This window comes from Typopeltis vanoorti, chromosome 18 (genome assembly GCF_054136105.1).
Source record: "Typopeltis vanoorti isolate ZY-2024b chromosome 18, IOZ_Tvanoo_1.0, whole genome shotgun sequence".
Classification (NCBI taxonomy): Eukaryota; Metazoa; Arthropoda; class Arachnida; order Uropygi; family Thelyphonidae; genus Typopeltis; species Typopeltis vanoorti.
This window is the reverse complement of record NC_143566.1, coordinates 41,823,249-41,848,934: the sequence shown is the minus strand read 5'-3', so window position 1 is coordinate 41,848,934 and position 25,686 is coordinate 41,823,249. Positions and strand designations below refer to the sequence as shown.

At 37.8% G+C, this 25,686-nt stretch overlaps 1 protein-coding gene across 1 annotated transcript in view; it reads right to left on the bottom strand.

Annotated features, from left to right (window-relative positions):
- The window catches only part of Wwox (WW domain-containing oxidoreductase), a 170,531-nt gene that overhangs the window by 9,009 nt on the left and 135,836 nt on the right, over positions 1-25,686 (bottom strand). The window contains exon 8 of the mRNA XM_090407946.1: positions 10,979-11,240. Within this exon, the coding sequence (XP_090264072.1) occupies positions 10,979-11,240 (262 nt within the window). The remainder of the gene's footprint in view (positions 1-10,978; positions 11,241-25,686) is intronic.

The window sequence follows — 25,686 nt, the reverse complement described above, 5'->3', positions numbered from 1 at the left end:
ATTTGATTCTGTTGCTGAGCTTGCTATTTCTATTAATTAGCGGATAGATCTGGGCTATGGCTTTAGATGCTTTTGCGCATGCAGACTTGATGTGTTGGTTGAAAGATAGCTTTTTGTCGAGAATTACACACAAGTAATTTGTTTCTGTCTGCCAGGGAATTTTAGTATTGAATAGTAACACATCTCCTGCAGGAGACATTGGTCTTTTTGAGAAAAGAATGGCTGAGCTTTTCAGGGGGTTGACTTCCAATCTCCACTCAGAGAACCAACCCTCCAGCTTTAGAAGGTTTTCTTGAAGCTTTCTGGTAATGAAATGGGGTCTAAGAAATCTGGTTAGTATTGCTGTATCGTCCGCATACAGGGCCAAAATGGAGGTCATCGGATTGTGTGGGATGTCTGACATGTATACAGAAAACAGCAATGGAGCCAGTAGAGATTCCTGCAGCACTCCAGCAAAGATATGGTGCTGGGACGATGTAGAACCGTTGATTTTAACTTGCATTGATCTATTCTGAAGAAATAAATGGATTAGATGAACCATTTTTAGTGAGGTACCAGCTGAGATAAGTTTGTGCAGGAGTCCAAAATGCCAGATTTTGTCAAATGCTTTGAATAGGTCTAGGAAAACAGCTCCTGTGCACTGCCGCCAGTTGTAACTGGTGGTGATGTATTCGACAATTCTGTGGATTTGCTGGGTAGTACTATGGTGTTGCAGAAAACCAAACTGTTCTTTAGGGAGGATGTTTAGGTCATTTACTGAGGTTTGAGTCGTGAGAGGATGACTTTCTCCGCAACCTTACCCAGATTGGAGACGAGACTGATTGGACGATAATTTTGAGGTAAGTGTGGGTCTTTTGCCTGGCTTATGTATAGGAATTACATCAGCCAGTTTCCAGGTGGAAGGAAAATAGTGAAGTCTTAAGATTGCATTTATTATACTGGTCAGGTGCACTACAGCTTTTTGATCACCCTGTTTGAGATGCCGTCTGGTCCAGGAGCTTTATTGTTCTTAAGTTTTTTAATAAAATCATATAATTCAACGGGTGATGTGGGTGCAATATGGTCGGCACTGGTATCTGGGAGATTTAATGCATGCCTGACCAATATTTTGTAAGAGACACCAAGACATCATCAGAGGGTATACACACACACACAAAGGCAACACAAAACTGTCTTTTTCCAACTGATTCTATATCTAAAGCATGGTCTGAAAGCCCAAATGACAGATCCTGCCTGTCCATAGTACCAACTTGCAGGAACAGGGCACTTTGTATACTCCAGGTACAGAGAGAGAGAGAAGGGAGCTGAACCTTAGTGGAATGTATATTATTATTAACATCCAACCTCCATGAAGTCAGGGACTCATCATACACATTGTTACATACAGTGCTCATCCAAATCGTGCCTTAAAATGATTCAATGTGTTCACATTCGCAACACACTCAGGCAATGCATTCCACTCGCAAGTACTCTCCATGCAAAGACCTCCTCACTCCTCTGCTCCTGCCTGTCCATAGTAGGCCAACTTGCAGGAACAGGTGTTGGAAATTTTTCTACTTGGTTATACTATAAATTAAAGATACCAAGAAATTATATACCGTAATTTTCGATAGATAACGTGCACCTAACGTATAACATGCACCTCGACATTTTCATCACTCCTTTTGATGTATAGATAACGTGCATGCGCCAACTAGCGGTAGAGTTAGGAAGTACAGACAGAGGACAGAGGAATTCTTTAAAAGCATGTGCGTTGCTAGTATAGCAGTGGTTGATTATTCCGTACATCCTGTTTTAAAATATTTCATGAAGTAAATCATTATTTGTTTATATTTGGTTATTAGATCTGAATTACCCATGGAAGACAGAAGTACTTCTCGGAGAAAATCCTACACAGCGCAGTTCAAGTTTGAAGTCGTAGAAGTAGCAAAGGAAAAAGGGAATCGTGAAGCTGGTAGATTGTTCAGTGTTGGAAAAAGTAGTGTTCGTGAATGGCGAAAGACTGAAACGTTCTGAAATGTTTAAATATGAGGAAACGTGCTATGAGGTTTAGAAGGTGCTTGTGGCCAACCATAGGAAAAAAAAAACTGTTTGATTGGGTTGTTAGTGAAAGAGCTAAAGGTATGAGAATATCTACTGTCCGTGTGTTGCAGGAATTGAAAAGAATTGCACAAAACGATAATATAAAGGATTTCAAGGCCTACCCATCTTGGTTTTTGGATTTATGAAGAGTAACAATTTAAGTGTATGTTGAAAGTTTATTTTTTCACTTGGTTAGAGTATAATAAAATTAGTTTAATCCTTTATCCAAGTGTGAGCAAACAAAGTTTGTGCCTGAAGTATCTTCAGGACTAGGGTAAAGTGATACAACACCAGGGCAACTCGTTGTAAAGGTGGAGAAAGCTACCAACACTCCTATCTCAGTATCTCCCATAATGCAAAACACATCTCCTTGCGGATATGTATAATGTTATGCATTAAGGGAAGGGCCACTACCCAGACTAGTTTCGACCTTTATTGAGGTCTCTTCAGTGGGAGCCAGGCCCTAGTGGAAATACCAGGCAGAAGCATTAGCAGGTCATCTCTACCTATAGGAGTTGCCAAATGGTGTGCCACCCTTTTTTAATAAATTACTCTGGATTTAGAGAAAGATGTTGAAAGTTTATTTTTTCACTTGGTTAGAGTATAATAAAATTAGTTTAATCCTTTATCCAAGTGTGAGCAAACAAAGTTTGCGCCTGAAGTATCTTCAGGACTAGGGTAAAGTGATACAACACCAGGGCAACTCGTTGTAAAGGTGGAGAAAGCTACCAACACTCCTAACTCAGTATCTCCTATAATGCAAAACACATCTCCTTGCAGATATGTCTAATGTTATGCATTAAAGGGCCACTACCCAGACTAGTTTCGACCTTTATTGAGGTCTCTTCATTGGGAGCCAGGCCCTAGTGGAAATACCAGGCAGAAGCATTAGCAGGTCATCTCTACCTATAGGAGTTGCCAAATGGTGTGCCACCCTTTTTTAATAAATTACTCTGGATTTAGAGAAAGATGTTGAAAGTTTATTTTTTCACTTGGTTAGAGGAGTGTTGGTAGCTTTCTCCACCTTTACAACGAGTTGCCCTGGTGTTGTATCACTTTACCCTAGTCCTGAAGATACTTCAGGCGCAAACTTTGTTTGCTCACACTTGGATAAAGGATTAAACTAATTTTATTATACTCTAACCAAGTGAAAAAATAAACTTTCAACATCTTTCTCTAAATCCAGAGTAATTTATTAAAAAAGGGTGGCACACCATTTGGCAACTCCTATAGGTAGAGATGACCTGCTAATGCTTCTGCCTGGTATTTCCACTAGGGCCTGGCTCCCACTGAAGAGACCTCAATAAAGGTCGAAACTAGTCTGGGTAGTGGCCCTTTAATGCATAACATTAGACATATCCGCAAGGAGATGTGTTTTGCATTACATTATAGGAGATACTGAGTTAGGAGTGTTGGTAGCTTTCTCCACCTTTACAACGAGTTGCCCTGGTGTTGTATCACTTTACCCTAGTCCTGAAGATACTTCAGGCGCAAACTTTGTTTGCTCACACTTGGATAAAGGATTAAACTAATTTTATTATAATTTAAGTGTATGCTCCTCCACTAGTGTTGGACAAAATTTGCCATGTGACTGGGAAGCAAAAGTAGCTAAATTTTGTTTGTTTCTGAGAGAAAACTTGTGTGGGGTTGATGCTTGTCACTTTGGGAATATGGATGAGGTTCCCGTAAGTTTTGACATGCCTAGTTCTAGGACTATGAATCTGAAGGGAGCAAAAGAAGTTTCAGTTGCTACAACAGGGCACGAAAAGTCTAACTTTACTGTGGTTCTCTGCGTAATGCAGATGGTTCCAAACTGCCACCAATGGTGATTTTCAAAAGAAGAAAGACTGTTCCAAAAGGTTGTAATTCCAAAGATATTATTGTTATTGCTAATGATAAAGGTTAGATAAATTAGGAGGTTATGAAATTTTAGCTGGAGAATGTGTGGCGAAAGAGAAAAATGGCATTTTTCAACCCAAAATCTTTATTAGTGTTGGATTCGTGTAAGGCACACATGACAGCAGAAGTTACATTTTAAAAGAGGTATACCGTGAGTAGATATATCGATACAAAATTAATAATGGAAAAAACTCACGTACAAAGATTATTTAATAGTATAATTTTCGCCTGTGTGTCACAGGCAATTTCAGTACATTAAGCTCAAATTAAACAATAACTGACAATTCCAAAAAGCACCACCTAAGTAGCTGGTGTAAGATAACTAAAAAGGTCAATAACTTTCCTAAAAAAAAAAATCAATAGAATAAAAAGTTAGGAAAGATTAGTTGATTTGTAAAGTACTATCTCCCATAAAGGGGATAGATGTAAGCCGTCGGATCTGTTTAAGTTACGAGAATGAAGTAGAGTTTCACATGTTTCTTTATAAAGGCGTTCCATGAGAAACTGACTTTTGTGAAGAAGTCGTCTTTCTCCAATGAACTCTGTGTCTAGTGAAGATGGCATGTTCTGCAAGTCCAGACTTTTCAGGTTTAAAGTATTCAATATAAGATCGGTGTTCTTCTAGCCGAATAGAGGCAGATCTTCCCGTTTGTCCAAAATAAGATAATCCACAAGAGCAAGGAATCTGGTAGACACCTGGATGATTAAGATGTGGAAGCTTGTCCTTAGGAGAAGTGAGAAAGGTGGAGATTTTTCTAAACGGTCAAAAGGCAACAAAAATATTAAGTGGTTTTAAAACTTTTGCTATACGTTCACTGATGCCTTGTACATAAGGGATAGTAATGCACGTTATTTCTTCTGTGTTTGAAGAGGAAGACATATTAAAACTACTCAAAGTTCTTTTAATGAAGCAATTCTTATAACCATTAGACAGAAAGGAAGAAGTTATATATTGTAGTTCTTTCTGTAAAAGATCGTCTGAAGAACAAAAGGAGTGGGCCCGATGAACCAGTGTTTTAATAGTTCCTGCCTTTTGACTGGGATGGTGATGAGATTCCGCATGGATATAATGGCCTGTATGAGTCTTCTTTCTATAAACTGAGAAATGTAGGTTACCATCTGGTTGGCAAAGAATTAGAAGATCTAAAGAGGCTAACTGCTTATTTGATTCTACTTTTAGGGTAAACGTATTTGATTTTGTAATAAATTGTGGTTATTTTTCCTTTAAAAATAAGCTGTATCAACAAATTGAAGGAACAGCAATGGGTAATCCTCTTTCTCCTGCTATCTCCAATTTCTTTATGGAACATTTTGAAAAACGTATCTTTGATAACATTTCTCCCAGGCCTACTCATTGGTTCAGATATGTCAATGACATTTTTGCTGTATGGAATGGCTCTTCGGATGAACTTCAACAATTTCTCACTAAGTTAAACGCATTTCATCCTCGTATCAAGTTTACCCTAGAAGAAGAATGTAATTACAATTAGAATGTATAAGAATGTAATAAGGATCATGCCAATACTACTGCCAATTCCCTGGAACATCCTCAAGACGCACGGTGCTATGTCTTCAAATCCTGTCCCCTTATTGACATCGAGGTTATTTATTTCCTCAAATACCTCCTGCTCACTCACAATTAAGCTATCCTCACCTATGTCCTCTACACTTAAATTTCTCATGATTCCACCCTGATCAGGATCAAACACCCTTATAAATTGATCAGTGAATACCTCAACAATGTCTTCTGCAGCAGTTACCATTCTACCATTTTCATCCATTAACATCATCTTGCCAATTTCTGCTCATAGTGCACTTTTGTTTTCTTTATTAACTGAGTCACTATCCTGATTTTTTCTTTATACTCTTCATGAAACTGATTATTCATTATTCATCTTGTACTGCTGCAGAAGATTTCGTGCTTAAGCCCCTCGTTCATCCATTTTAGACCTACCTTATTTAGCCTTTTGGCCTTTGAAATACATTCACACATTGATGCTGTTATGTATTTCTTTGTCAGGTCCCAAGTAGCATTTATTTCCTTACTGCTCAACTCCTCATTCCATGCTATACCTCCAAACTGTCTCCTAAGCTTGTCATAATAACCAGCCTTATCATTCCACATATATATGCTTTCCTCACAGAAGTCTGCATATGGCTAGCTACAACCTAGGTGATCATGCTAGCCAACTGGAGGAAAGTGTGAAACCGCACTCACAATTACATTCTCTGATGATATGATCAGATCTAAACTGTCAATCCTTGCATACCCTTCTTTACATGCCGCCTGAGATAGTTATCTCTCAAGAAATTAATTTTCCTTATTCTCAAATGCTATTTCTTCATTCGAATCTATACCGCCATAATTAAAATCATCCATAGTAATTACCAATTACCTTTCCTTCGTTCACTAATCCAAGTTTTTTATACATTTCTTCATCGCTACCCTCCACATTCTCTGGTCTATAGCACCATCCAATTAAATATGACTTCCTGTCAATTTCCACATTACACCACACTGCCTCATAAGCAGTGCCGCTATTTCCCTCTTTCATGTCTACCCTATGTGGTCCTGCTATCAGCAGCATTCCCCCTCCCTTCCGGCCATTTCAATCCTTGCAAAAAATTCTGTATCCTTCCATTTCTATTCCCGTTAGAATATCGTCTTCATTTAACCATGTTTCACTTATTCCAATGATTTTGAGGCGAATAAACTTAATCACCAAAACCATTTCATCTCCCTTATTTCTGATACTTCTGGCATTTGCAAAGAAATACAGCAATTCATTTTAGCTATAACCAGTCTTATCCAAGCCACTGGTTGGTTGCAATTTCCCCACCACACCTACCTTGCCCAATCACCTTTATCACCACTTACCATATATATCTGCTCAGTCTCAACTTCCCCACCTGCATCGCAATATACTCCATCTCCACACACACATATTCACTGCTACTTTCAACTTTCACTTTTCCCTACACTACTATCGTCTCCTGTCTCTTCAATACCACTCTCCTGATCTATCACTTCATCTCTTACTTTTGAGCTCTTGCATGCAGCACACACACTGTACTTTCATTTAGCAACACTTTCTCCAGTACATTCACTCCAAAGCCATTTAAATGCAACCTATCACATCTGTATAATTCCATTCTTCTCTCAAACACATGCCATACATTCACAAACTGTACTCACCTCTCTTCACACAACTCCACTAGTATACCAACCATGATTCTAGCTCTTCCATCTCAACACTTCGTTATCATACCTAAGCAACACACTGACAACTTTTCCACTACACTATTTTCTTTCACACTTCTCAATAACCTCATGATATTTGCCCTTACATACTCCTTATGTCCACTTAAATCATTTGTCCCTGCAACCATCACTAGTTCTTTTGCTCGTTTCCTCCTCCTGTCCAATGCCTGAATTATCCTGTTCATTCTTACTGCTGGATAGCTGACATTATAGATTCTCTCATTATCGAATTCTCTAACTATTGAATCTCCATACACTGCTATCCTGGAGTCACTTGTCACCTCTTTTGCCCTTTTTTCTTTCATTCTATTCTTTTGCACACTTTCATTAGTTTTCACTAAATGTCTCATATGACTCCACATATTCCTCATTTTGTTTTTCCATTTTGAATAAATGTTTCATCAAATCTTGCAGACCGACAATTTCACTCTGTCACTCCCATAGCCTCGCAACCTCTCACTCTGATGCACCATACTTCTGTTTCCTCATTCACACTTTCTTTCACTCCCTTATCACTAACCTTTGCTTCTACATTCTTGTTTCACTAATTTTCACTTCTACATTCTTACTTTCGCTAACTTTCTCTTCTACATTTTTACATTCTTTCACTCCCTCAGTTTCACTAGCTTTTATTTCCTTTCCGTTTCTTTCATTTACAACCTCTTTTATCTTTTCTGTTTCGCATTTATTGCTTCATAGTCTAATAATATATCACACTTCCTACAAATCTACACCTTTCCCCATCCATTCTTTCCAAAAACACATCTCTTACACTCCACCATGCATACATATTACACTCACGACATCAAATCAAAAAATCTATTTTGTTAATGCCACTTGATTTTCGCAACACTTGCCTAGTTGCACCGGCTGATACCTGCGTGGTTGACCTTGTGAGTACTGCCATTGTGTTTGTTCTGTTTAATAAATAATAAATCTAACAATTTAATAAATCACACCAAAAATCATGCAGACACACTTTGTTCTCAAAAATAAATAGTACAATGCTGAAATTCAAGAAATATTGCTAATTATTACTCAAAGAACACTTATCTTTTCTGGAGCTCCTTACCAATACTACACTCCTTACAGCCCTCTAGTGGTGAATTCAAGGTCAGCAAATTTATAAACAGATAGAGGGTATCTCTGTGGATTCTCTCTCCCCATTATCAATTTTTTATAGAACATTTTGAAAAACAAGCTCATGACTCAGCCCTTGTCAAACCTTCTATCTGGTTAAGATATGTGGATGATGTATTCTTCTGAATGATATAATCACGTAATCACAAGAGAGATATTTATTTAACCAAATATTTCGGTCTGGAAATAGCAGACCATCTTCAGTGGTATTACAAGAACAGTTTAAAAAATACAAGCTAGAATATTAACAAGAGATCGTTAAAATTAGAACACGCCATGCGATGTTATATCACTAAGTATGAAACATCACGTGTCGTGTTCTAATTTTAATGATCTCTTGTTAGTATTCTAGCTTGTATTTTTTAAACTGTTCTTGTAATACCACTGAAGATGGTCTGCTATTTCCAGACCGAAACATTTGGTTAAATAAATATCTCTCTTGTAATTACGTGAGTATATCATTCAGTCATATGTCACAAGTATCCTTGAAACAACAGATGTATTTAGCCTCATGGCCCACATTACACTCTTTCCTCTCTTACCTCGATAGTCCTAAACCTAGAAACCAGTTTACCATGGAAAAAGAAACTAATAATAGTTTAGCCTTTCTAGACACCTTGGCAACAAGCCTACCCAATGGTAACCTTACATTTTTAGTATACAGGAAGCCCACTCAAACAGGCAGATACATTAACAAACTTTCCTATTACCCTCCTCTCAACAATACAGTATTGTTAAAACACTAACCATTAGAGCCTTTGTTCCAATGAGTCCTCCCTTACAGTAGAACTTAATTGTATACACCACACCTTCTTATCTAATGGCTACAGTTCCCACAATATTAAAAAAATAATCAATTCTTCTCCCAGTCTTCGACCTTCTCTTCAGAAAGATTTTAGTAATGCTATCATCATCCCCTATATCCGATGCACTTCAGAAAAATAGCAAGAGTCTTAAAGAAATACAATCTCTGCACATCTTTCAAGCCCTGCTGAAAGCTTGATAACCTTATACATTCTGCTAAAGATCAGCTCTCTTCTCTCTCTCTGTGTCTAGAGTATACAAGTGTCCTGTTCCAGCAAGCTGGCCTACTATAGACAGACAGAAAGATCAGACAACATCCATATGGAAGAACACAAAAAATACATCTGCAGTCATGACTATGGTCATTTGGGCCTTGCAGACCATGTTTTAGATGTGGCTCAAAGAATCAGTTAGAAAAAGACCACTATGATCTATCACAGTAAATTTAGAGGAGAAAGAGTATTTTTGGAATCTGCAGCAGTTCTCAGAAATCAGCCTAATTTAAATAAATATGGTTGTATAAAACTTCCCAAAATATGGGAAACACTAGTACTTTGAGATCCCGATTATCACGCTGCCCACAGAGGGTGTCCCACTAATTAGGACTCTAGTCTTTCATTCATGTGTTTCACTTAGTTTTATGTTGCCTTTGTGTGTCTGTGTGTGTGTGTCAGAGGCGTAGTTAGGGAGGAGAGGAAAGGCCGGCACTTTGAACCTTTTTGAACTTTTGCAGTTTACTCTAAAATACAGTCTCGAGAACTCGTTCCCAAATATTGTAATACTACTGCGAATTTTCCTCACAATTGCTGTAAGTGTTGCTAATTGTGAGAGGAGTTTTTCTAAATAAAATTGATTAAGAATTACCTACATTACTATGAAATAGCCTTTGCCAATGTAATCGATGATTTGCTAACAGAAAAGCAAGAAAAATAACATTTTAGAATGTTGAAATTAAAGTTTTACTTCAAAAATAAACATAGTGTTTTAATTTATTTACCTATATGTCATTTTGATTTTCTGTAGTATTTTTGGTGCGTATTGAGAGAGGCGGCAAAAGCTCTAGCTACACCACCGGTGTGTGTGTGTGTTACAAGTCTCATATTGTACTCCCTCAAGATGTCGTAGTGGTTGAAATATTTCTTTACTTGCATTTCCAGGATGAAGTGCATTAACAAAATTTCCTTCAGTTCATTACAAAAGAGGATATTACAAAGTTTAGAATTGTTACATGCCATCCTTGATAAAAACCCAGTTTCTCTCTTTGACTTCTTGTGGAAGATAAAGAGCCAAGAGGCTATTTTTTTCAGCAATGTAAATTAAGTTAAGGGGATAATAAATCCCTTATTATTTTAAAGCCAAATAAGAAACTCGAAGATCGAAATCTAAGAGTTCTTATATTTCGATCTTCAAGTTTCTTATTCAGATTTAAAATAATGAGGGATTTATTATCTCCTTAACTTAATTCTTGTGGAAGAATTAAATAATATTTTAATTTTTTCTCAGTGGTGTTTCACTTATTAAGAATCTCTTATAAGAACATAAAATGAGTACAGCTGACATCTCAAATTTCAGTTTACAAGTTGCATGTTCTCATTAAACATCAGGTGTCTTGAACAAATTTCTGATTATGATTAAATGTCAGGTATCTGAACAGATTTCAAGTTCTGATTAAAACATAATCAGGGCTAAAATAATTTCATAGAATATACAACATGAACACTAATTAAACAATAATAATAAATTCTTTGCTGAACAATTTTCATCTAGCTAAAATAATCATTTTACACTTACCAAAGATTTTGTAAATGGTCTAACTAAGGCAAAGAACAATCTGTATAACCACCAGTTACGAGACAAATATGTGCTGACTAGATTTCCAGGATGAAGTGCATTAAAAAAAATTCCTTTTGTGCACCATCGGGAATTCAGTTCATTAGAAAAGAGGATATTACAAAGTTTAGAATTGTTATATGCCATCATTGATAAAAATCCACTCTGTGTCCTTGGTGATAACTTCTCTTCTGAGATATTATTTTTTGTTATGTTACTATACCTACAAGAAGTGAAATGCACAAATTAAAAATTGTCAGGAATGAACTGTTTAACTATTAATGAAAAAAGGACAGTGTAAGCATTAATGAAGAAATATAAAACATCGATATTTTTATCATGCAAAATAATGTTTGTGCCAAGAAATCTATTTGGTTTCTTGCATGATAACATATGGAGTACTTACTCTGCCTTTGCCTACAAGGTGCCTCAATACTGCACCACTAAAAACACACAAAGGAAACATTATTTCTTTTATCAGTAATTTTTTTTAAAGTAACTGACTAACTTTTAAGTTAGGTATGTTGACTGTCAGAAGCCTGAAATTATTCTTTGATGAATGAGCCTTAAAAAGCTTCAGCTTTTTAAGGCTCATTCATCAAAGAATTCATTCATTGATTGCTGGTCCTTGAATGTTATCTTTTATATTTATAGGCTTCTGTCTAGTATCATTGAAAAGTTCTGTTACATATTTTATCCAAATCTGTGCTTTATTCTCTTCTTCTAGAACTATTTTTCCATTTTCGTCTCTTAGAGACACTATTTGCTTTTTCCTCAGTTTTCCAGAAATTTCGTTGATTTTCTTATACAGATTGAAATTATCATGTTTCTTCTGAAGCAGTTCAATTTCAGTACATAAATTTTTCATCCAATTTCCTTGGCTTCTTTTATTTTTTTCTTGATGATGTTATGTGTTTCTGTATACCTGGCAAGGTCTTTGTTTTTGTACATTCTTCTTGTATCGATAAGAGAAAAAATCTCATCTGTCATCCATTCCTGTTGTTTTATATTATTCACATAACCTACTTCTTCAATACTTGTTGTTGTTACGATGGCATTCTTTAAGCTATTCCAAAGAGATTCCACACTTTTATTTTCTTCTATGTTAATCTGTTGTAATCGCAGGTTAAGCTGTGTCTTGGCACTTTTATTTATGTTTGGGTCTTTCAGTTTTTCTACATCAATTTTCTTTTTCTTCTTTTGTGATTTTTTAGCTGATTTTAATCTAAGACGTACTTCTGCAACTATGGGATTGTGGTCTGATGAGATATCTGCTCCAGGATAAGTCTTTGCACTCTTTATACTATTGTGGAATCTTTTATTTATCAGTATATAATCAATTTGATTTCTGACAATGTTATGTTGGTTATCTTGAGGCGATTTCCAAGTATACAGTCTTCTGGGTGGAAGTTTAAACCAGGAAGAAGATCTATTGTTAGATCTTCTTCCTGACAGAACTGGACTAGGCGATCTCCTCTGTCGTTTCTGGTGCCTAAGCCATGTTCGCCAACAATTTCTCCATCACCCCCTCTTCCCACTTTTGCATTGAAGTCACCCATCACTATGTTTATATTATGTTTCTTTGTTAGGTTTTTAATCTCTTTTAGGTGTTCATAAAACTCTTCAACATCTTCTTCACTTTTGTCAGCTGTGGGTGCATAAGCTTGGATGATATTCATGTTAACGGGGTTTCCCTTAAGCTGTAACAGCATTATCCTTTCAGAAAATAGAATCCAATTTATTACTGATTTATTGATTTCTTCATCTACTATTACAGCTACACCATGTCGATGTTTGTTCTCATCATTCCCAGAGTAATACATTGTCGTATTATCTTGTTGACACTTTCCAGATCCCGGCCATCTTGTCTCGCAAATTCCCAAAATCCGGATGCCCAGCCTCTTCATTTCTCTTGTGGCATTTCTTAATTTGCCAGCTTCATACAGAGTTCTGACATTCCAAGTTGCAATTTTAAAAGTGGACACCATTTTGAGCCCGGAGATTCTTCGCACCCCTGTCCCATTTAAGGGACGCCGGGAACTTGGGACCAATTGTAAGGGTTTGCTCACCATGGTGGTTGTTCTGGAGATAAGGTAGAGCAGTAGTTTCTCCATTTGCTTTCTGCTCTGCAGTATTACAGACGTACACAATATAATCATATTGCCATCTGCAAATCTCTGATCACAAGCTTTTCCGTCATCATTTGGCTTCAACCTTGTGTCAGTACTGACAATGCTGTTTCCCAATGTCAGGGGCAGTGACCCCAGCAGGTGCTTATTTAATGGCGGCACTACTCGCCATGTCACCGAGTTGTCATTGGGCTTTGTGAGGTTTTAAGCGAAACAGAGTTGCCACTTCTGCTCCCCCATGCCCTGATAGCTCAGTCGATATTGGTCCATGGCTGCTTATTCACCAGATTGCTCTGCTTATATCGCAGCTAGCCTCCATATCTGAAGGCTGTTCCCTGATCCGCCACCTCGGGATGCACCCAGTAGTAGTCAGCTCTGCCCAGGGTGATCTTATTCTGATCAAAACTTTTACAGTAGTAGTGGAGGATGAATGCTGAACCTAGTTCAGTATCCTTTCTCTACTACCACTGTCACTCCATATTGTACAAGATACAAGGGTGGTCTGAAAACTTCTCAGCCTCAACTGTAGATGGCAACACTATCGGCAAGATTTTTTTTTCTAAGTTGGTACATCTGTCATAAGCATCCATGTGAAATTGCAAGTTATTCTATCAAGTAGTTTGTTTTATGCAGCTGTCTGAAGCAAAAGTTGTCTGTATCCCTTGAAATGGATAAAATTGAGTATTGTGCAGTTAATTTCTTTGTGCAGTTTAAATTCTTTGTAAAAGAAGGTTTAATGACAAAAGAAATTCATTTGAAGTTTATAAAAGTTTATGGGCACTCTTCTCCTTCATTTTCAACAATTAAGAAATGGGCTGACGAGTTTAAATGTGGCCATACCAGCCTTGAAGATGATCCATGTGAAGGATGTCTAAAAAGTGTAACAACACCAGAAATCACTGATCAAGTGCATGATATCGTACTGGATGACTGGTGAGTCAAAGTGTGTGAAACTGCTGAGATTGTAGGCATTTCAAAAGAACATGTAGGATATATTTTGCATGAAGAATTGCAAATGAAAAAGCTTTGCGCAAGACAGGTGCTGCACTTGCACAGCAGATCAAAAATGCACTAGCATGAAAATCTCTGAACAGTGCTTGGAGCGTTTTAACAAGAATAAAACTGATTTTGTGCATCAATTTTTTACTATGGATGAGACTTGGATTCACCATTACACACCAGAATCCAAACAGCAGTCAAAACAGTGGACAGAAGCTGGTTGTTCAGCACCAAAGAAGACGAAGTTGGTTCCATCAGCAGTAAAGGTCATGGTATTGGTGTTTTGGGATGCTAAAGGCATTTTATTTATTAATTATCTTGAAAAGGCTAAAACAATAACTGAGGAATATTATTCCAATCTTTTAACCAGACTAGAAAAAAAAAATCATCTTTCATCAGGACAATGCACCTGCCTACAAAGGTGTTTTGACAATGGGAAAATTAAGGGATCTGCACTATCAATTGTTGGAACATCCACTCTATTTCCCTAGATTTGGCTCCCTCTGACTTCTATCTCTTCCCAAAACTAAAACTCTTCCTCGCTGGTCAGCGTTTTTCTTCGAATCAAGAGGTGTAGAGCTGTAGAGGTGGGTATTTTGTAGATCTTACTGAAAACCACTACACGGACGGGATAATGGGCTGGAGCATCGCTGGAAAAAAATCTATTAGTCTTAAGGGAGATTACGTTGAAAAATAAAAATAAATTTGAAATTATATCGTTTTTTAATTGTTAGGCCGAGAACTTTTCAGACCACCCTCATAAAAGCACCAAACTGACAATGCAAATGATTTTCTACAAATATCTAAGACTGTCATGACATACCTTTTCCTCATTTCTTCTATTATACAATATGAGTGATGTTTTCAGAGTTATGATAGGCATAACAGAGAACTAACATATCTTCTTTTCTGAAATTACAACCTCAAAATGGTTATTCCATAAACTGGTAGCTAGTGGTACATTGGACTGATCGCAACTGATGCCTTAGCACCTTGCACGTGAGCTAAGGAATAATCTTGCTGCCACTATTCTGTCAAGTGCCTGGAAGGAATCCATAGTGGGATGTAGAGAACACTGCCAAGGCTATTTGTAAAGGAGTTGGGTGAAATTCTCCATGTGCATAACTTAGTAAATTAGAATCTATTACTGTATATTAGAAGTCTCTACCAGTTTCTAGATATGCTTCAAAAACAGACCTAGTCTTTTTCAACCTTACACTGTTCATTTCTATCTCCAGTCTGCAAAATCACATCTGATTTTCCTAACTCAAATTTCAGGCTTCTTCAAGAAAATACTTTCTCAATTATACACTCTGATTCATCATTTTCAAAGGTGACATTTATGTATCTTTGTTATGATATGTCATGTCAAAGTAATTTCCAATTTAGAGTCTCCTCTTTTTGGCTAAAATTCTTGCTATTTTCATTCCAGCAAATTCATATACTGCCTTTTTTTCCCTGTTCTAATGTCATCAGCCATTATGAACTTTTTGATTTCCTTTCTTTAAATGCTTTTCAATAGTCCAACTTTCATAATAGTGAAATCTTCTTGGTTGAAGATTTTAATATTCATAACTCAAATTGGATTTCTTCTTTCAACTGCTGTAATCCAGCAGGTAGTAATGCCAAGGTATCTCCTATCACAGTGGTATCATACACATTGCTCACATACTTAACAGAATAACAGATAACCTTAACCACTCTCTAAATATTCTTGACTAGGCAATTACTCTCTTCCAGGTGTGGATAGGAAAAGAATGTTAAGTGGAATGACTTGTGACTTTTGTGCTTGTTTTCAGTCTTCTGATCCAAATATTTGCACTTAACATAGAAGCAATTCTTAATGAGATGGAAACATTTATTCGTTATTCCACTTTAAATTTGTCTCTTTTTTAAGCCTTAGTTCTCAAAAAAATGTCACAAGGCTATGCAAGAGAAGAATCAAATATATTGCAAAGCTTTTATGATATCTCTGTATCTTCCTTTTCAGTTCGTACCAAAACTTGAATTAGTTACAAGCAATTTATACATCCAAAACTTATCTTTAAAGAACCAAAATAAAGATGCAATAGAACCATATGTGCACTCTGATATTATACTGCATCATTAACTCATTGAAAAAAATTCAATCTTCTAATTTGTTTTCTTCCTGTTGTTAAGTTAATGATCCTGGTAAATGATCAAAAGAACTTGTCCAAACTATCAAACTAGATACTAAAATTTCCTTGTCTTGATACCATTTCACTGATTATTCTAAAGATGTTGCAAATTTGACTCCTGTTCTAGATCACCTTTTTATTCTCTCCTATTTCACTGGTATCTATCTTGCACTTTCAAAATAAAACCATATTTAGTCCAATCCTAAGAAAGATGATAAATGTTTACCATCATATTAATGTCCAATTTCCCTCAATTCAGTTCATTCTAAATAATGGAGAATGATCAATGCTTTTTTCTGGCGGTACGCAATGATACTCAGTATCGGCACCTTTTTTCCTTAAGTTTTTAAAAATTTGCAATTTGTTGACAGCAAAATGTATTATAAATATTCCAGTATATGGTGCTATGTTCACGAATTGAATTTTCAGTTTTGATTACTCATAAGTTGGTAATAAGGTTCAAATCCTGAAAACGGAACCCGAGCTTCTTGAACTCGTACACCCAATATCTTGGGAAGAGGTACAAATAGCCTTAAAACTTATCAAGAATGGCAAAGCTGCAGGAGTGGATGGTATACTCCCTAAATTCATAAAACATCTTGGTCAACATGACCAAACAAGGCTGGCTGCCCTTTTCTCAGAAATCATCATGTCTGGTAAATTAACAAAGCTGTGGCGGGAAGCAAAAATAATTGCCGTGCCCAAACCAGGGAAAGATCCAAATGAAATGAAAAACCTACGACCTATCTCCTTGCTTTGCACCACCTTTAAGCTCGTTGAAAGAATTCTCCTTAAAAGAATTTCACCACTCATTGAAAGACCACTCCTGACTGAACAAACTGGCTTCAGGCTAGGAAGACATTGCTGTGACCAGGCCCTGGCAACTCAAATTGAAGCAAGCTTCCAGAAGAAACTTAAATCTAGAGCCACCTTCAATGACCTAACACTTACGACACTGTCTGGATCAGAGGCCTCCTCCTAAAACTCGGAAATATTATAAAGTGTAAAAAAACTCTAGAACTTTTTGAATCTAATAATAAATTTAGTTTACTCCTTTATCCAAGTGTGAGTACTACCTTACCCTAGTCCTGAAGATATTTTCAGGTGCAAACTTTGTTTGCTCACACTTAGATAAAGGATTAAACTAAATTTATTACAGTCTAACCAAGTGAAAAATAAACTTTCAACATCTTTCTCTAAATCCAGAGTAATTTAATAAAAAGGTGGCACACTGTTTAGCAACTTCTATAGGTAAAGATGACCTGCCATTGCTTCTGCCTGGTATCTCCACTTCTGGGCCAGGCTCCCACTGAAGAGACCTCAACAAAGGTCGAAACTAGTGTGGGTAGTGGCCTTCCCTTAATGCATAACACTATACATATCTGCAAGGAGATGTGTTTTGCATTATGGGAGATACTGAGATAGGAGTGATGTTAGCTTGGTCCACCTTTGCTAAGAGTTGCCTGGTGTTGTACTACCTTATCCCAGTCCTGAAGATATTTTCAGGTGCACTCTTCGTTTGCTCACACTTGGATAAAGGATTAAACTAAATTTATTATAGTCTAACCGAGTGAAAAATAAACTTTCAACAACTTTTTGAATCTATTCTCTCCAACAGAAAGATCCAGGTCCATATTGGCAGAAAAAAGAGCAGGCCCAGATTCCTTCACAATGGTCTTCCTCAGGGCTCTGTGTTATCCCCTATACTTTTTAACATCTATGTGTATAATCTACCTCATACCAGATCAAGCAAGTATATGTACGCCGATGACCTAGCGATCTTACATCAATCCACCTCCTTTACCAACCTAGAATCAACCTTAAATACAGACCTGAACACCTTGGAAGAGTACTTCAAAGGTGTTCTTTGAAGTACTCTTCCAGTGGTACTTGAAGCCAAATCCAACAAAAACAGTGTCCTCAGTATTTCACCTGTACAATGCAGAGGTGAATCGACAACTCAACCTTTCCTTCTGTTAAAAATGGAACATGAGCCTCATCCAAAATACCTTGGAGTAAGCCTGGACAGAAGCCTAACTTATAAAAGGCATATCATCAACCTCTCCAATAAAATAACATCATTTCAAGGCTTGCTGGAATAACCTGGGGTTGTGGTGCAGAAGTCCTAAGGTTGTTTGCACTAGCCCTCACATTCTCTGCAGCAGAATATTGTGCCCATGTCTGGACAAGAAGTACACACACTAACATTACAGACACCCAGCTGAACTCTACCATGTGCACAATTAGTGGTACAGTGAGAAGCACCCCTCTATCCTGGCTGCCTGTTCTATCTAACATTGTTCCACCACACATATGGTGAAGACAAGCCTCGATTAAGGAATTTAATAAAGCAATGAGCAAACCCACTCCTACCCCTACACCAGACTCTCATAAACCCACCGTCTTCGCCTCAAATCTAGAAAGTCTCTCTGGTCCATGGATGAACTCTCTTCAGCTGCACTGCCATCAACATCTGACATATGGAGAGAATACTGGTCCAACAATCTTCCAACAAACGACTTCCTGGTAGAAGATCCCTGTACTCCGCAGCCTGGTTTTGATCTTCCTAGGAAGATTTGGTCATCCATAAAGAGGATCAGAACTAGTCAGGGCAGATGTGGCTGTCGTCTATATAAATGGAGGCAGTAAGATCACCCTTATTGTGGTTGTTTTCCGTGGCTCAGACGATTACTCATATTGTGTATGACTGCCCAAGGCGCCAATTTTACGGTGGTGGGCTACAGAACATCCACAAGGGGATGGATGAGGCCTTGAATTGGCTTTTCAGCCTGGACCTTGACCTGTAGTTGGTGTGATGGTGGCAGTGGTTATGGAGGAAACAGAAGATCATGGTCCCGTCTCACCACGAAGATGTTATTCTCGTAGTTACTCTCATAGTCCTCGTCATAGTATCAGTAGAACTCCTCCTCATGTTAGAAGATGATGATACAGTGTGAAATGGGCCTCCTCTAATGGATCAAGTTTTCTCACACAAGACACAACTGTTCTCTACTTAAACCTCAGATACAGCTACTTTTATGTTGTGAAGCGTTGTGAGAACATGCAGCCTTGTCATACGGTGCAGCAGGACAATAATTGTCCCTGGATTAATTATGACAAGTTACTTTTGCTTTATAATTTTTAAAAAAAAGGAAGGAGGTCTGTTATGTAATGAACTTTTATATGTTAATATTTTCATCATTTGTTTTCTGTAAATTGTGATTGTACTTTTCACTTACCAGTTTTCATGTAGCCATAAGCATAAATAAATAAATAAATAAATTGGTAGCCTGTTTCCTGTTTCATAGTTGGTACGCAACTGGAAACAGGAAGTTGTGTTCACTTCCGATTGCTTCCAATATCAGTTTATCAGTTCTATATTCACTCTGTAACAGGCAGGTGTTCACGTGAGTTTTGAATTAATCTAAGTTAAATCATTGCAATCATTGTTCGATATTAGTAAAATAAGTAGTTACTTTATGCCAATGAGTAAAAAAAGGAAGGCTGAAGAAGCAGAAATTGTTGCATCTACTTGTGATCATGTAAAACATAAAACTAGCACACCTAAAATACATTTGGTGAAGAGTATCACGAAACCAAGACCGAAGATCCATGTGGTCAAAAGGAAGCAGATTATTATTATTATTATTATTATTATTATTTGACACCTCCAGGGAGTCCAAAGACTCATCGAGGGAGAGTGTGCCAGCAGCATCCAATGATTGGCTCCCTTCCAACTACTAACCGCGCTCAAACTTACTTAACTGAGCCATTAATAGCAGAGGTGCTACCAATCGACCGACCTTTGCCAGGAAGGATTCTGATAGTGATTGGCCCGAATTGTCTGTTAGTGACAAAGTGAACAATGTGGCAGGAGTGAATCGCTTTAAGAGTTTTATGGACACACTTTATGTGACTTATCATGCTTCACCCAGAGAACTACAGGAATGTGCAGCGACTCTAGAACTTCAACTTCTTAAAACTGGCAGAATTTTAAGCACTCGCTGAGTTGCATCTAGCTTTTGCACTGTTTCTGCAGTGTGGCAAGACTTTGAAGCCCTCATCCATCACTTTCTGGAGGCAAAAGAAGACAGTAGAAGAAGCAAAACAGATTCTTTATGAGGGCCTTTTAAGAAAAATAAAGTCATGCGAGTTTGTTCTTGATTTGGGCCTTATGTGTAATGCTCTCCAAGAACTTAGTGAACTAAGTCTAGATTTACAAGAAAGAAATATTGACATGTACAAAGCAGACAGGAAGATAAGGAATAGAGTTCAACTTTTTGAAGAAAGATTTGAAAATCCTGGTCCATACTACAGTATTTCGCTTCAAAGTCAGAAGAACATGAAGTTCAAAGGAATTGAGCTCCACAAAAATGAAAGACACAGTCCTGCAATAAGTTCATCTGCTTTCTATAAAAGTCTGAAAGAAGCTGTTGGAAAGCGTCTTCTTGAAGGAGATGATGCTGATTTCTCTGAATGTGCTAAGATTGTAGATTCCAAGTATTGGCCAGAAAATCCTGGGAAGCATCTGACATTCAGTGAAGCTGAAATTAAAAAGTTAGCACACAAATTTCACTTAAATGAAAGAGAAGCAGTTCGTGTTTCTGTGAACATCTTCAACAAAATAAAGTCTTGGACATACTACTTCCTCTGCAATATATTCTAGTGAATGTGAAAGGGGTTTCTCTGAGATGAATCTTATAGTAACTTCATCTAGGTCATCTCTGATTGTACAGACAACTTCTGCACTGATGTTCGTCAAGATAGTAGGATCTTCTCTCACTCATTTCAACCCTTGCAAATATGTGGACTCATGGCTGCTCCGAGGTCGTCATTCTGCAGTTGATACCAAAAGCAAGAAGCGATTTAGATACGACGAGGGTATATCGGAGGATATGTTAAAAGTGTGGAATTTGCTATAATAATATCTTCATGATGAGTACCGGCATCTTTTGTTCCAAAAAAAAAACACTGGAGAAGACCATTAACAACCAACTTCTATGCTACCTGGAAACCTCTCAACTAACAAACAATTACAATGAAATGTGTATTCTGCCACTGCTGATCAATGAAAGATCTTGTTTATATCTCTTTTAACCTTTAATATTTATAACCTTTGGACAAATGTCAAGGAAAAGTTAGGGAGATTCTCAGGTGGTATTCCAGGTAAGGTATCGTGGCCCTACAAAGAAGCAAACTGACTTCCTCATCCGTACATGTTAATGTCTGTTTCAATGTTACAATTATTCTCAAAGTTGTATTTGCAGCTTTAATGGTCCTGAGTTTCAACTTCCTACATATCAAACTTCCAAGATCCCTAGCCTAATCAGTTTTTTATTCTAGAATGAACCCACCAATTAATATACCATTGGAAATGTTATCATACTACCTTACACTTCCTAATACTGAACTGCCATCCATTTTCACTTCTTCCCCACAATTCCAGCCTATTCAAATCATTCTCCATGTACTGCATGTCAGTCACATTCTTAAGTAATCTGCCAATCTTTGCATCATCAGCGAACAGCTGTATGTCTCATGTCAAATCCTTCTCTGTCATTTATGTAAAGATTGAATAAGAATGGGCCATATAAAATTTCTGGTTGTACATCGCTAGTATCTTACAGACTCACATCCCACTATACACCACTTTTTTTGATATGTCAGTTAGCCATCCTGTTATCCAAGCTCACAGTTTATAATCTAATCCTATACCCTCCAACTTAAGCAGCAGCTTTCCATGATGTGTCCTGTCAAAGGCCTTAGCAAGTCCAGTAATATCATAGTGTATCAGTTCTCCTTGTCCAACTCAACCATAACATTATTATAAAATGTGGGTAAGTTACCAAAGCACAGCCTTCCCCTTAGTAATCAGAAGTTGACGATGAATCTTGACATCATCTGCATGATGTCAAGAAAGGAATAAGAACTAAATTTTTCTCACATAGAGCAGTGTTGTAAATGTTGCAAGTGCACATGGTGGTGGTTTTCCCTTTCAGTCGTTTCCAGCCCTGGGTGACTTTGTGGACATTGCCCACAAACTGTTCTTAGTGAGATTTTTTACAGAGTGGTTCACCACTGCATCCCCACCCCTACCCCAATTTTATCCGGGCCTCGGAACCGGTATATTATTATTATTTTTTTTTATTATTATTATTTCGGGCAATTCCAAGGAGTCGACAGACTCATCGAGGGAGGCCCTAACATCTCAAGAACAACTATTCGACATTCACACAGTATCTATCATACCTCTCTTTGAACTCATTCACAGTCATAGCACCCACAACAGACTCTGGCAGCTTATTCCACTCATTCACCACTCTTCAAGTAAAAAACCTAGCTCTAACACCCCTGCTAACCACATTCTTGCCCAGCTTCCATGTATGGCCCCTAGTCCTCCCACAACTAGTCCTATTCTCAAAAATATCTTATGGATTAATCCTATAGAAACCCTTCAGTAATTTGAATGTCTCAATCATATCACCCCTTTTCTGCCTATCAATCAATTTCTGGAACCCACAAATCTTCAACCTGTTCTCATAAGGTTGATTCCACAAACCTGCTATCATCTTGGTCACTCATCTCTGGATCCTCTCCACTTCCTCCCCATCAAGAAGAAACCCTGGCACCCATATCTGGACACAGTAGTCTACATGGGGGACTTATCAAGGCTCGATATAGAGGAACAATAACTTGTTTGTCTCTGTTTGTTAAAGTATTTTTCAGCAACCAAGTGATTTGATGAGCTGATTTGGCCATTTTTGCAATGTACCCCCTAAACTTCAACTCCCTATCCACCAACACTCCCAAATCCCTGGCCTCATCAATCTCCTGGAGTACGGTTCCAGCAATGTGATATACTGCTGCTAATCTTTTCAGTCCAAAATGCATAACCTTACACTTTGCCACATTAAATTGACATCCATTCTCCTTAGCCCAGTCCTCCAAATCATCCTGCAAAATTTTGACATCCTGTGCACTCACAATTGCTCTACCCAACTTTGCCTCATCAGCAAACAAGTGAACACTTCCTCTCAGATCCTTTCCTATATCGTTAATGAACAAATTGAAAAGTAATGGTCCAAGAACAGAACCATGTGGCACACCACTAGTCACAAGCCATCTTTTGGACTCCACTCGTGAATAAACCACTCTCTGGTATCTCTCCAACAACCACTCTCCTATCCATCTCACCAACCCTATATCCATCCCCATCTGCTCCAGTTTATTCATTAGAGTTCCATGTGGTATCCTGTCAAAGGCCTTGGCAAGGTTCAGTAGAATCACTGTAAACCCATTACCCTTATCCAGTTCAGCCATCACTGTGTTACAAAACGTGAGCAAGTTACTGAGGCATGATCTACCCTTCACAAAACCATGTTGTCCCCCATACAGTATCCCATTTTCCTCTATCCAATCCTGTATTCTTCTCTTGACTAATTTCTCCAAGACCTTGACAACAATTCCTGATATGCTAATTGGTTGGTAATTTACAACAGCAGTCCTGGAACCTTCTTTATGCAGTGGAACTATTTTCCCCTCTTTCCACCCCCTCGGGACTAACCCAGACCCGAGACTCAAATTAAACAAAATGGTCAAGGGTACTGACAATCTTTAGCCGCTTCATGTACGACACGAGATGGTATACCATCCAATCTCACAGATGTATTGACATTGAGATTATGCAATAGACTACTCACCTCCACTTCATTCACCACAATTCCCGTATAATTTATTGGTTCATTCATTTCTGTAATGTCACCACCTGGAAGATATATTCTTTCAAAGTGCTCGCTCAGTAATTCAACTATATCAACTGATTCAGTTACCTCCCTACCATCGGCATTCTTTAAAATCATTCTGCCATATACATTTTTTCTTTTATTTGCAACATATCAAAAAAAACTGTTTAGGATTCTGTTTAGCCTGCATTGGCAATGTTCTTTCATAATCCTTTTTTGCTTTTCTTACCACACTCGTTACCCTTATGGCCTGCGCTTTATACCGTTCATGTGCCTGTCGGTCACCTTTCTCCTTAAATTCCCTCCATAGTTGTTTCTTTTTTTTGCAGCTCAGAGCTGAATGGTGTTATTCATCCATTTAACCCCTACTTGATTTATTATTCGGACTCTAGGAATACACTCAGCCATTGCTTCATGCAAACACTTCTTAACCGCCTCCCATGCACTTTCAACTTCTAGCCCTTCCAGTTGTACATGAGATGGCACTGAACCATCAATCTCCTAAGCTTGTCATACTTACCAGCCTGATAATTCCATATGTACCCTGTCTTAATTGTAAATTCCACATCTTTAGCCACCTCCCAAGTCAAGACCCTATGATCACTCTCACCAATTGGTGGCAACGTGGTCATATTTGTTACAGCCAAATTCTCAATTGCAATTACCAGGTCAAGCACTCTCTGACCCCTAGTATTTTCCATTACATGCTGTCGCAGATAGTTATCCCTTAATAACCGCATAAAATCCAATTCCTTCCTCCCATGTGTCCTCTCCTCCTTCCAATCAATGTTATTACCATAGTTGAAATCTCCCATAATAATTACCCTCCTTCCACTCATTTCTTCTATTTGCTTATGCATACTATCTCCACCATCTATTCCATCACCTGGTCTATAGCAGCACCCAACTGTATATTTAGTTCTGCTAGCAATCTCACACCATATAGCCTCAAATGTGCTCTTTTCACTATTCTGCAGTTCCACTTCTATTCTTCTTGGCTGTAGCTCATCAGCTATCATCAATAACACTCCTGAACACACCATACCGCTCACATTCAATCCCACTAGCTGTGTCATCTTCTATCAACCATGTTTCACTAATGCCAATAACCTGTGGTCTGGAAGTGCCAACCAAGGCCAAAAATTCTTCCTTCTTGTTCATAATACTTCTGGCATTTGTATACATGAATTGCAGAAGCTGATTTGTCCCATACCTATTTTAATGCCTTATACTAACTATCCCATTCTGATTCGTGGTCTTTCCTACTCGCTTGGGCATATTACACACATTCACATACTCAACTATCTCCCTAAAATCTGCATATCAACTTTCCCTCCCCCTCCTTAATAACTCTGGTTTCCCTGATTCTGCACATTCACTTCCACTACATTCGACAACACCTTTTCAAGTCTCCATACACCAAATCCATTCAAATGTAAACCATCCATTTTATATAAATCCTTTCGCCCATCGAACTCGTTCCACACATCCACACCACTCATCAAACATAATTCACGCATAAAGTCATTAGCAATTACGGCCCTCCTTCTATACTCTTCACTGTCATACCGTGGCAACAGACTCGCCAACCTAACTCTCTCACTCTTCTCTTTTGCTACCTCAAGCAATTCCTTTACATC